Consider the following 13,055-nt stretch of genomic DNA (forward strand, 5'->3'; position numbering starts at 1 on the left):
TGCTCATCTCGCTTTATTGGCCGAGGGAGCCGGTGTACAGCTTCCGGGTCATGTGGCCAGCATGACTAAGCCACTTCTGGCGAACCAGAGCAGTGCGCGGAAATGCCGTTTGCCTTCCCGCCAGAGTGGTACCTATTTATCTACTTGCACTTTGATATGCTTTCGAACTGCTAGGTTGGCAGGAGCAGGGACCGAGCAACGGGAGCTCACCCTGTTGCGGGGATTCGAACCGCCAATCTTCTGATCAGCAAGTCCTAGGCTCTGTGGTTTAACCCACAGCATCACCCTTCTAGACCCAGAGTAATTACTCCCAAATAAGCAAACTGCCTTGGCTCCGGATCTTTCCTCTTCTTCTCCAGTTCTGACTTTCTTTAGGCGATTCAGTTGGGAACTGCAATCCTGGGAGTAGAGCAAAGGGTTCAACCTTTCTCCCTGAACCATTTCCCCAACTTAAATCACTCCATGAAACAATCTGCCCCAGAGGGGGAAACGTACAGGTGAAAATTAATGTTCATTTGTTATCTCAGTGCTATCAATAAACACAAACCTCCGTATCGGTTTCATAGTTAGATGATTCTTTTATATCTATATAGTGGGAGGAAAAGGCAAGGGTAGAATGCTCAAGAGAAAAGAAGGGGGGAAATGAAGGAGGATGGAGATATGCACTAGTGCTGGGGAGAACTCACCTTCCAGCACTCAAACACAAAGTCTTTGTTCATGAAAAAAGAAAACAGCCAGAGTTATTTTCCAGTTAGGTTGTACTGCTGTCAGGATTACGGTGCAGAATGCAGCCTCTCAGGCATTATGGGCAAATACTGGCTATTTGTAAAATTTATGATAAACAGCCCTTTGTCAATTTATTTGTTGAATTTTATTTATTTATCAGATTTCTCACCTGCCCTTCAACTTAAGGTCCCAGGGCAGGCTACAGCCAGATAATATGCAGTTACATATAGACAGAGCTGTTACAATTATAAAACAGGAGACTTCCTCCAAATGGAACAGAAGAGTAAAACTCTTCATACAAAACCCTTTGATCTGTAAGTTGGAGGGTTGATTGCAAAAATGAGGCATAAGTGACTCCAAATCCCTTTCTCCATTCATTGGGGCTCCAGACTATCGTCTGTGGCCTCCTCTTCGCATTGGTATTTAAATGGCATGCCCTCATTCCAGTCTTAAGAGCTCACTCCTAACCAGTTTACGTTTGTTTTTTTTTTAAAGGTGCAGTACTGCTATTAATCCAGTTAATAACAAATGCTGTTTTAATTAGACTGGTTACTTATACCTTCTCACCAATCTCCACATCATCATATTTTCCCTGTGTTCTTCATTAGAAAAAATCTATTTCCAAAATTAGTTAGAACACAAGCACTAGAAAACAGCACTTTTTTTGGGCGGGGGGAGGGAGGGATGTCGCTAGATGGTGGTATATTGCACTTTACACCGATGACAGAAGAAACCACAACAACAAAAAATCCTAACTTTTATTTATTACACGTGAAATTAAAGCTGACAACTAAATGATTTATTTGAAAGCATGAAAAGTAAAAAAAAAAATGTGCCCAATTCTTGTAAACAAACACTCTTAATTATCTGTACTCATGTGATTTTAATTTTTACCTGTGTGATTTTGTGATTAATTTTCATTATGAAAATTAAGGCGAATGCTTTTATAGCAACCCCAAATTACACATTACGTTAACTGGATTTCTTCATTAACTACATTTTTTGAAAGGGGAAAATATGTAAGGGGAGGGCAAGCTTATTTCTCCCCCTCCCTTATTCTAAAAGGCACATGGTTCAACACTGTATAAATACGCGGCGTTTGCAGAAGTGCAAATGCGCATGGATGGGGATACATGACTTATGAACTTGGCGCCACGCTGCGTGTCAGATGTGAATTGGGAGCGCGACTATTCCACAAATGGCAGATAACGCTGTTGATTCAGCAGGGTTGGGATACTTGTTCATAGCAGGGCAGGGAGCAGCTCTGCGATTCCAAAATGAGACAAACAAGCCATGTTCCCATGTTCCCACTGTGGCTCACGCTCCCCACCATAGGGATGCATCTGTGGAGAAGGCACGCCATGTTCTAGAGAGCACCTTTCTCAAGGAATTTTGGTGCACCTGATGGGACACTTCCTCTCAGTCCATTGCATCAAGAGATGGCTTGCTGCAAGTTGTGGGAAGCTTTGAGGGGGAGGCGAGGGAAAACCGAAATTAAACGTCCTACCAAGCAACAAAGCCCCGCAGTTTCCCTGGATTGTGGCCACAGCCTTGAAATCCAATTTCCTTCCTTGAAATTAGTATGTGAACATTGCTCTCGGCGGAAGAATCTTCCATGGAAATGAATGCCTGAGCTGGGAAGTGCAGACAGCAATATTCGACGAGCAAGTTGCGAGAAATTTTTTAACAAGGGCTTAACGCTTGAACACAACCCTGCCAAGGCAGAGATCGGAATTCTCAAAATGGTCTTGGAAGGCTGTGTTTAGAGATGGCTGTTTATGCAAACCATGATTGCATTTGGATCTAAGACTGAGTTGCGGTGCTTCAAAAGAATTATAAAGAAGGGGGGAAAGTAAAACAAACAGATGGCCAGCCGCTACTAAAGGGAGATGATACAAGAAAGATTTAATACAAAGAAGAGGAGCAAGGGTTGAATGTAGAAACAAAGACGTCTATACAACCTGTGTATTTTAAAAAGGAATATTTTAAAAGGGATCTTACTTTTGCACTTTATTATCATTAAAATGCTAAAACAATACTTTCATTGTTTTTTAAATGATTTCTTGTTGCTATGATCTTCAGACTATTACAGCATACTGTTGCTATTTCCTGCCTAGAACGAAGCATCTTTTCCTCTTATCACTATTAATCACCTATGTGGTACCACTGCTCTGCCAAGTATGCTAAAAAAAAAAAAAGTTTTTCCCCTCACCAGGTCTTTTATTATTTGACTTCCATTTGACAGATATATTGGATTTGAACCTGTCTCCAGCAGTCAGAGTTCACAGTATTCTTTGCCTCTACAAAAACCAACTTCTCACAGAGTTTCTTGAAGACTACTATCACTCCTTCAATAAACAAAAGCTTGTCCATTTCAAATAAAACACTGACATTGCCAGTGTTCAATAGGAAGGAATTCATAAACGCAAGCTGGCGTGGTTGTTGGTTTGAAATGCAGCTGTGTGTGAGAATCTCTTTGGCAATCTCTTTGTGGGGAATGGCCTCTCATGCTGTTCCAGTAATCTCAATAATGGCATGGTAAACCCCAATTGACTGATTGATTGAATGCATGCATTTTGCACTGGCTAAGAACCAGTGGGGACGTGGGTGACGCTGTGGGTTAAGCTACAGAGCCTAGGACTTGCCGATCAGAAGGTCGGTGGTTCGAATCCTCACGACGGAGTGAGCTCCCGTTGCTCGGTCCCTGCTCCTGCCAACCTAGCAGTTCAAAAGCACCTCAAAGTGCAAGTAGATAAATAGGTACCTCTCCGGTGGGAAGGTAAACGGCGTTGTAAACGGCGAAGGTAAACGGGAAGGTAAACATGGTGGCCACATGACCCGAAAGCTGTACGCCAGCTCCCTCGGCCAATAAAGCGAGATGAGCGCCGCAACCCCAGAGTCGGTCACAACTGGGCCTAATGGTCAGAGGTCCCTTTACCTTTACAAACCACATATAGTGCTGCTTCACACAAATGGTTTGTTGTACAGTGTTATCCGCAAGTTGGTTTCAGTCATGTTATTTGCGTATACTGCTTCTCTGCATGTGCCGCAAATAAAATGGTTCATAGCAAAGTCCAAGGAGTCTCCAAGTGATGCAAGCAGGTTGTTGAATGGGGCTACTTTCAAGTGACGCAAAGGGTTTGTTTCAATGTTGCCAACTCCAAATGATTACGTTTCATGTTGCAGCCCTGCTGACTTTCGTGCATATGGATTGCATTTAAGGATTGTCTGTTAAATGTGCATGCCAGGTTCTAGAAACGATGCAATTTATCACGATAATTAACGAAATACAGGAGCCTAGCCTTTTCAATCATTAAAAATTTCTCACTCGCAAAATTATCCTTCCGCCATTCTGAGATTTACAAAATCTGCTCAAGCTGCGTGAGTTGGCACGTTAGCCATTGGAAAACAGGCCAGCTATTTTCTCAGGACGGGTTCAAATGCTGCAAAACTGTCTGTACAGGGATCATAGATCCAGTAGAGAGGAAGAAACTGAATGCAACTCACAACAGAGCACGGCACGTGAATGGCTGCTGGGGAAACAAAGCTTTCCTTCATCTTTCCACGCAGAGATGTTCTGGGTGAAGGTGTTGAGAGCTAGCTCTTAAGAGTTGCATTAAATCAAGACGCCGGCCTTGTTTGGACACGTGGAATGATTTCAGCCTTTTGAAAAAAGGAAACCAGGAGAACAAGGCCTGGGAAATTAAATTTACTTAACCACGTAGAGATCTCAGTTTCGGAAGGACCTGAATTAGCTCAAAGGTATTTATTAATACTTGCCAACCTAGCAGTTCGAAAGCACGTCAAAGTGCAAATAGATAAATAGGTACTGCTCTGGCAGGAAGGTAAACGGCGTTTCCGTGCGCTGCTCTGGTACGCCAGAAGCGGCTTAGTCATGCTGGCCACATGACCCGGAAGCTGTACACCGGTTCCCTCAGCCAATAAAGTGAGATGAGCGCCGCAACCCCAAAGTCAGTCACGACTGGACCTAATGGTCAGGGGTCCCTTTACCTTTACCTTATTTATTAATAGCCGTCGTAACAAAAGGATCTGAAAACCCTTGAGTTAGTAAGCCACGAGGGAATCAGTGTCATGGCATCATAGAGTTGGAAGGGACCCTGAGTAGTATTTAAACACATTTAAATAGTACATGTCAAGTCTGAAATCCGTGGCATCGTCAACAAGTGGAAGTAGAACAAACGTAAACACCAGGCATGAAAAAGGGAGTGAGAAAGCATGAAACTGACGGTGGTCATAGCAGATTGGAAATCCAGCCATAAAAATGTATATTCTGCCTCGTTCTTGCATGGCTGCTTAAAGTGATTTCAGCAGGTGCATCCGGCTTACACCCCACGTAACGGCAAGCGGTGATCTAACTCATCCTCAGCCTCTCTGAGAATCTACTCGAGTATATATGGTAACTGCAATGACAGTACCCACCTACCTTCATCATTAGCAGACAGTTTGCCGTAGAGTACATCACCCGGCCCAGACGTGACCTCCACAGCTGAACAGAGGCTGTAAAATGAGAGCAGCTTGTGAATGTGCACAAATAAATTAGAAGCTCTTTCCCTAGCCATCAATTATCAGTCATATGCGTTCTGATTTAAATGATTTCCCCTCGTTAACACCACTGCATCTCGAGCGCAGTATTGCTAGCATTCTGCTAGCATTGCACGGAAAACCCCGCACCCTCTCGATAGCGCGAGGCTTGATTGGCGAGAGGAACAGACTGCCGGAATAAATGAAGCAATAATGCAAAGCTGGGAAACGACCTCTCAGGTTTTAGCTCAGGCAAGGAAGCATCCATTTTTCCCCCTGACAGCAGAACAAAAGGCGGAGAGGGGAAAGGGAAAGGGTGCTGAGTTATCGCAAGCATTAGTTTGCAACCGTGTCATTAAAAGCTTTAAAATCTACACTGCTCAGTTCCTTCAAAACTGACCAGCAATTTTTTTAAAAACCTGAATTTGCAACCAGAGCATGAATGTTGAAGGGCTATCTTGGTCTGGGGTCCTGCACTCTCGCCTCTGGCATATGAGATGCTGCCGAGCTGGTCTGACCCCCCTACGCTACTGGAACACATGGGGTTTAAAGGCTGCTGCGTATTATAGCAGCAGCAGCCGATCTCTCGCTCCCTTCGCTTGCAGACAGGTTCCTGCTGTGTGAAAAGGAATGGCTCACATTGATTGCTTGCTGCTTAAAGGGATCCGAGAGTCGCAAAGCTGAGCCTCTCCTGTTACAAAATGAGCGCTAGGGTAAAGGGTGTGTGTGTGTGGGGGGAATGGTTTCTAATTTGTAGTTAAATATGTCCAGGGCTGCAATCCGAAGCGCACTTAGGAGGCCGTTCTGCGAGACCCACTTCTGATGCAGAGGATCAGGCTGCCAATTTAATTGCTTTCAGGGTGAAGGTGATGATGATGCGCCCATGATTGTGGTTATCACTCAGAAGGAGCATCGCAAGGAGAGGAACCGAGAAAGAAAGGTGCAAGAGAATTGCCGGAATGGCAAGGAAATGTGCCCCAATTTTCCTGTCTGACACAGTATGCTCTTTTTATTGCTGCAAACCTTTGCGGGTTTTTTTTGGTTTTTTTTTTACTCCTTATTAATAGCCACATCCAGGACTAGCAGAGAGTTATTCATTTAGATTAGTTCAAAGGAATGCCCTGCCCAACCTTTGAAACTCAAGCCAGCAATCACCATTAAAAAACAATAATTATGTGTGTTTCTATCATAGGATCCAACTCCTAGGGGCAGAGGCCCCTTCGCGCCCCCCTAAAATATTTGAGGTCCCCCGAGGTGATGGGCATTGCCATTCAAATGGTGTGTGTGTGCCATGTCATGTGATCAGTTATGTGCATCGGGGCTTACCTACCTGCCCCCCCAATATTTTATTTAAGTTGGCACCCCTGGTTTTTATTCTATGCATATGTGTGAGTACATGTGGGCATGGATGCACATCACACTGCCCCTCCCCCGCATATCCTCACTCCTGACCTAGAAAGCCCAAGAGCAAAAATTGCACATTATGTGGATGTTATCCTCTTCCCTACAGATGATGCAAAGCTGTCCAAAACCCACCAATGCTTCCTACGGCTGCTTGGTATCAGTGGAAGTGAAGCAGGTTCAATATCAGGTTGAGCAAACCTATATAAGATGCACTATTACAATTCAAATAAGCTTCCCCCCCCCTTTTAATAAGAGCAAAGCTATGGAGAAGATGTTCATTTTTATTTGTAACCACTGTCATATTACGGCTGCATCCCTTTTGTTGCTCTGGGAACTGTGTGCTGTGGAGCACCTGTAGGACTTGATGCCTTGCAAAAGGAGGAGGAGGAGGAGGAGGGAATGGAAGCAATGCACTGCCAGGAAAATGGTGCAATGCTAAATCTTTTTCCTCCCACTGAACAAATGGCAAATGCGCTGTCCTGCCCTGTTCTGCAACAAGCTGGTTTGTGCAACACCTACTTTAGAGCAGCAGTAGGGAAATTATGCTGCAGATCTAATCCCAGAAAGAACTGAGGCTTGTTTCCAGTCACAGTTCACAAGGCAAAAAATAAAGGTTTGCCTCAGCTGGAACGCGCACAAAAACAGATAGAGAAAGTTTCCTGCAGCTCCAAACTGCACCAGAGGCCCTTGCAGAGAGCAGATCTGATTGACCTACTCTGGAAGAGATGCCAATAGTCCCCACAAGTGTCCTCTGGGCAGCATTAGGCAGACAGGCAGCTGTAATGCTGCCGCACTCCACGCGCATAACAACCTCTCACAGATGCTCAAAAGCCCCCCTCCTCCCCTAAAGATTCTGCTGGCTGCCTCTCCTTCCCAGCCTCCGCCGAGCTCAGCTGAGCTCTGAAAAGCAGCTGCGCCAAAGGAGAGGGAGAGCAGGGAGACAGAAACCATCATACTGGAGGGTGGGGAGCAGAGGGAAGGACCACAGGACGCAACTAGGAGAGGAGCTGTAGCTGTCGGGGAAACAATACAAAATTATTTGGAGCCAGGTTGGTTAAACACAGTGAAGAAGAACCCCAATATTTAATGGTTCCCCCTCTCAAGTAGTTTTGAGGCTTTGCAGCTATGGGTTTCTTTGTGTGGATTAGAATGGGCTTTACTTAACTAGCCCTAGATTGCTCTGAAAACGAACACCCCATAGCCACCAACACTAGCAAGCTTTGCCTGGATGGCTACTTCCATTGCAGTCAGGACTCAAGATGCAAAAAAACCCACTGGTTTCCCTTATCTTGCAGTCATACCCTTAACCCCCTAATTCTAGATGGGTAGTGGCTAGCTATAATTATTTGATAAAAGAAAGGCAGCATTCAGAACCGCTCTCTCATTACATGTTATGTTCTACGAGTTGAAGCAAAGTCACTGGAAACAGGGCCATTTCTACACTGGGGTGTTGTAACATGGTTGAATATTTTTTATTTCCCACCCCACCCACACATTTCTCCCTAGCTCTACCATTGTCAATGCAATGAGGACAGGGAGGGGTGTTCCTGTTAAAAGTTGTATGAGGGCATTAGTGTATTTTGGTCAAAGTAATACCAGAGAGAAAGCGGACAAATGTTTTATCGTGTTTTTAATAATCTCTTGAGACCTTTGTATCAGTTTAATTCTTCGTCCAATTCTTTATGATCCCAGTTCATTCTTGGGTACTGTACCCCAAGAAAGCGTCACACTTCCACCACGATGCTCGGGCTGTCTACCTCGTAATAAGTGCCTTGCCTCTGGCTGATTCAAGCCCACAAAGATTGGCTGGACCTTCAATTACTCGATGTAACAGGAGGAAGACTAGATTTATATGCAGGCAATTCAAGGGAGCGTGTCAAATTCAACCTAGCCTGCCTGGACCCAGGTGGCTTTCTGACGGTATGGAACCAGTCAAGAGACCTAAAATAAACTTTGCTAAGGGCACAGCACAACAGAAATTCGTCAAGAATGTCAATTATCTTAAATGGAAAAAAAAGAAGTTTGGCTTTTAACCAGGCATCAGTGAACAGAAAGACTCCATCTGTTCATGGGTGGGACCAAGATCCAGCACAGAATCCATACGTGTGATCAATTATGTTGATCAAAAAAATATTTTATTCAAGTTGACACCCCTGCAAGGATCACAGGGTGGTCTACAATACAAAAACACAAAACATAGTAACAAATAAAAACAATACACCCCCCCCCTTTCGCTCTTGGGGAAATATTAGGAAAGCAGAAGCCCTGCAAAAAAATTAAATGTGGCATTGTAGGGTGGAAAAGCCTTTAGAAAACCCAACAACCTATCAGGCAACTGACAGTTTAGGGGACAAGCCACGGGTTCAAACAAGAACCCCAAATGTCAGGTAGATCGCCTTATGGGGACAATGAGCTGAGTTTTAAGACTAAATGCTCCTTTGGTTTCTAAGCACCGCACTGCTATTATCATAAATCTGTCATTCTAGAATGGCAACGATTTTCCTTTTTTTGAAAGTGGAGAGAAGATTGTGATTTAATGCATCGCCACGATCAAAAGTAAAAAGCAAATCTGCGAAATGATTCCCAGCAATCAAAATACAGGGGTGTATCATTTTAAAGGCTGTACGAGCGGCAATGCCACTGTTTTAACAGCTACAGAGCAATCTTGTGAGAACTTCTGACAGTATTTGGGCAAGTGATAAAAATACACCGACTGTGGAAGAAAAGGCTTTAGGGGTTGTGCCTACCTTGCCTGTTCTCTTGGGTAATGTTAGTCATGCTTCCATCTTCTGCAAAGCCACATTCCAAGTTATCCAGTATCTGCAATGAATATATTTTTAAGCAACTTTGTTGAGTTTGAACACCATTCCAGAGTGAAAGCAAATATTTGTAAACTGAAATCAGTCACGGTCACCATATTCAAAGATTCAAACAGGGCTCCCCACCCCATGGGAGCAACTTTTGAAATCACCAATCTATTGGAAGTAATAGGAATCACCCTTCAAATCAATTAAGAAGAAAAAGAGAGAATGCTTTCATACTGCTGCTTGGCTGAAATGACATACACCCAAGAGTTAATATTCTGTGGACAAATGCCAGCTCCCTCGGCCTGAAAGAGAGATGAGCGCCGCAACCCCATAGTCACCTTTGACTGGACTTAACCGCCCAGGGGTCCTTTACCCTTTACATTATTCCGAACATAACTGGAGAAATACATGTTAGGCAGGATATCAATTATTTCCTTCAGGGGAGGGTTATTAGCCTGTACTAAACGAAAGCAGTGCAACACAAACTGAAGGAAGCATATTCAGTGTTGTGAGCTGCTTTGAGGACTGTATAAATCCACTCAACAAATTTGTCATCCGTGGAGCCAGTCATTGCTCATCGGTGATGACAGCCCAGTGAGGGCTTCCCATTTGGGCTGCCTGCCAGTGACTGAGACTGTGCCTGCCACAAGACCTGGTTGGTGGGCTTCAATCAGACAGGCGGGTGACACACCATTGTGCGGGCAGAGTGTTTGGTTCTAGACCAAGGAGATCAGGGTTCAAAGAGCTGGCCAGCAATGAAACCCTGTAACTGGTATGGGGCCAATCACAGCCTAACCCACCTCCTAAGACTGTTGGGAGGATAAACTGGGATCATGCCCGTGTACGCCAGCTTGGGACTACTTGGAGGAAGTGAGAGATATGTGGACATATGGAGATGAAGCCAGAGCTCACTGAGCCCAGTATTGCAGCAGAGTCGTCGGGCAGAGAGCTTTCTGAACACTTGAAGAGTTGCCAGGGAATGAATCCCAAGATATTCTGCATGCTAATGTACATGCTGGCCTCTTTCCCGCAATAGGTTGGATCTGACATTATCTTTCCGTTCACAAAAGGGACAGCAATTCAGTGGAGGCTCTCACTGGTGGAAAGAGGGGTGGGGAAGCCACTCTTGCTGATTCCCCTGGAAGCCCCCTTCTACAGTTTGAGGTACTTCCAACCATCTGGAGCAGTTGTTGAGGAAGGCACAGGGGACTGGTGGGAGAAGGCAATCGAGAAGCATGCTGCAAGTGAAGGCCCCTTCATGGAAACTCTGGATCTGAGCCAATGCAATAAAATAAATAAAATACAGGCCGATTCCAAAAGAGGTGTTAAAAACAACCACCACCACCTAACCCAAATGTTCTCTCTCTTTGGTAGTTTTATAGCTTCCAGCAGGGGCTTCGTTCCTAGTTAAACAATGATCTATCCTGTATCACACACGTTTTCTTTCAGAACGATTTCAGTGATTAAAATGAAGTCTGGGCAAGCTAAAATAAAGATGGCTGTGATGATTTGGAAAATTATTTGGGCTGCTAGCTTTGAATGGTTTTGTGCCTGAAATTATAAATCAAACCTCCCATCTGCATGGAAGAAGATCTTCGGTTCCCTCCGTGACGCCTCAAATGCCATCGCTCCTAAAATCATGATTTGTAGCATCCTTTGGCCTAAGAGAACTAAATGAGACTCATTCCAGAGCACTTGTACTTTAATTAGCTAGTCATTTCTGCTGATCAGCAAATATAAGGGACTCCCTCTCCTGGGGACAGAGTGCACTGTTTCGGTGCTGATTTCGGCTCCTGCTGGCTGAGAGACGGAAGGCCCCAGCTGCAATTTGCATTTAAAGCCCCACCATCCCACTTTAATCAGTCATGGCTTCCCCCAAAGAATCATGGGAACTGTGGTTCATTAAAGGTACTGAGAGAGGGATGAGCGTGTAGATTCCTTTGACTTCATTGTGGCTGAAATGAAGCTTGAAAGGAATGTGGCCTTTGGGTCTGAAACGGTTTCCTCACCCTTGTCGTGGAACTTCCATCTCGTCACCTCTCTTGGACATGATTCTTCAGACATCTTCCCTGCAATCAGTTACAGGACAGGTATCTGCCCACAGCTTCCACAACAAAGGCAGGGGCAAAGTGTTCACTCAGTTTCTCCTCATCCTCCTCTGTCACTCCTTTGATGTGTGAGGGCCCAACCATCTCCTTACTCATTTCCTGTTGTTCTTAGAAGACATTTTCACTGTGGGGTTTAGCAATATTGTCTTCCTCTTCTTTCACTTGCCTTTACCACCAGCTTACATTTGCCAGGAATTTATTTTCCTTTCTGCTCTTCCCATTTGGGCAAAGCTTCCATCTTCTGAAAGAAGACTTCTTTTTTTTTAATTTTAAGGTCACACATACATTATTACAAGTGTTAAAAAAGGTTCTCTGTGTTGCTTCATGAAAGTGTTCCTGGCATTTTGATGAAATATAGAACTGTGCCTTTGTTCCTAGGATGAATTTTAGATGGTGCATCTTTTCTGTTGAGTAAATATGTAGCCTATAGGCATTATCAGGGCAAAACACATGGGAAGATGAGAATTGAATATTCTACACTTCAGGAGACTCGGCCTTGCTTTTTTATATATTTGTAAGGCATTTTTTAAAGCTCTTAGTTGTGTTTTTTTTTGTTTGGACCACTGGCCTGCCTAACATAAATCAATATACTTTTGTACTGGGGAGCCAGCGTAGTAGGGAATTGTCTTCAGGCAAACAAAAACTGCACTGTGGATGTTAATTTATTTCTCCCTCCACCCCCATTCATCTCTACGAAAATGTTCGTTCGAAAATCTAGCTGGGACCACTTAAAGACTGACACTGGTGAAAGAAGGCATTCACCTTGAGACATATTGAGGGGGTAGGATGTAAAAAGAAAAAGAAAAAAAAAGAAACTGCAAGTTTGAATTTGGTCCAGTAAGACCCCCAAACTCTCCAATGATGATTTTGGCACAAGATTTGCTGTTTGCAGAAGAGCAGTGTTTAGCCAGGCTTCCAGCTAGTTTTAAAATATGCTGGTGCAGGCAGATTAGCTTTTCCATTTTCCTTGCCATGTTGAATGGAAGCAGTGAACTGAACCACTTGAAATTACACACTTGCTGGTTCTCACGGTGAGACTTGCCAGGGATGGAGAAGCTGTGGCCCTCCAGCTATTCCAATCCAATCAAATTCCAATCACCCCCAATCATTAGCCATGCTGTCTGGTGCAGATGGGAGTTGTAGTTCAGTCGCATCAGGAAGGCCACAGGTTCTCCAACTGCAGCAAAGTCTTTCCCATCCCTCTTGCATGCATATGTGTGAATTTGAGCTGTGATGATTAGCCTATCCTGATAAGGATAGCACCAGTATTCTGTGCTCTGGTAACCTCTAGAGGCAAACTAAGGCCTGGGGGCCGGATCCAGCCCAATTGCCTTCTAAATCCAGCCCGCAGATGGTCCGGGAATCAGCGTGTTTTTACATGAGTAAAATGTGTCCCTTTAAGTACAATGCATCTCTGGGTTATTCGTGGGGCATAGGAATTTGTTTATCCCCCCCCCCCCGCAATATA

General features: G+C 44.4%; 1 protein-coding gene and 1 long non-coding RNA gene across 8 annotated transcripts in view; both read right to left on the reverse strand.

Moving 5' to 3' along the window:
* LOC309528335 overlaps positions 1–13,055 on the reverse strand; it is a 250,040-nt gene that overhangs the window by 29,743 nt on the left and 207,242 nt on the right. The window lies entirely within an intron of this gene.
* The window catches only part of TRAPPC12 (trafficking protein particle complex subunit 12), a gene marked incomplete at its 5' end in the record, with an annotated part of 55,550 nt that overhangs the window by 11,260 nt on the left and 31,235 nt on the right, over positions 1–13,055 (reverse strand). For all 7 annotated transcript variants that reach the window (XM_082215508.1, XM_082215507.1, XM_082215513.1 and 4 more), the window contains 2 exons: positions 5,171–5,244; positions 9,420–9,492. In XM_082215508.1, coding sequence (XP_082071634.1) covers positions 5,171–5,244; positions 9,420–9,492 — 147 coding nt within the window. The remainder of the gene's footprint in view (positions 1–5,170; positions 5,245–9,419; positions 9,493–13,055) is intronic.

Source organism: Podarcis vaucheri, assembly GCF_965113315.1.
Source record: "Podarcis vaucheri genome assembly, chromosome: 3".
NCBI lineage: Eukaryota > Metazoa > Chordata > Lepidosauria > Squamata > Lacertidae > Podarcis > Podarcis vaucheri.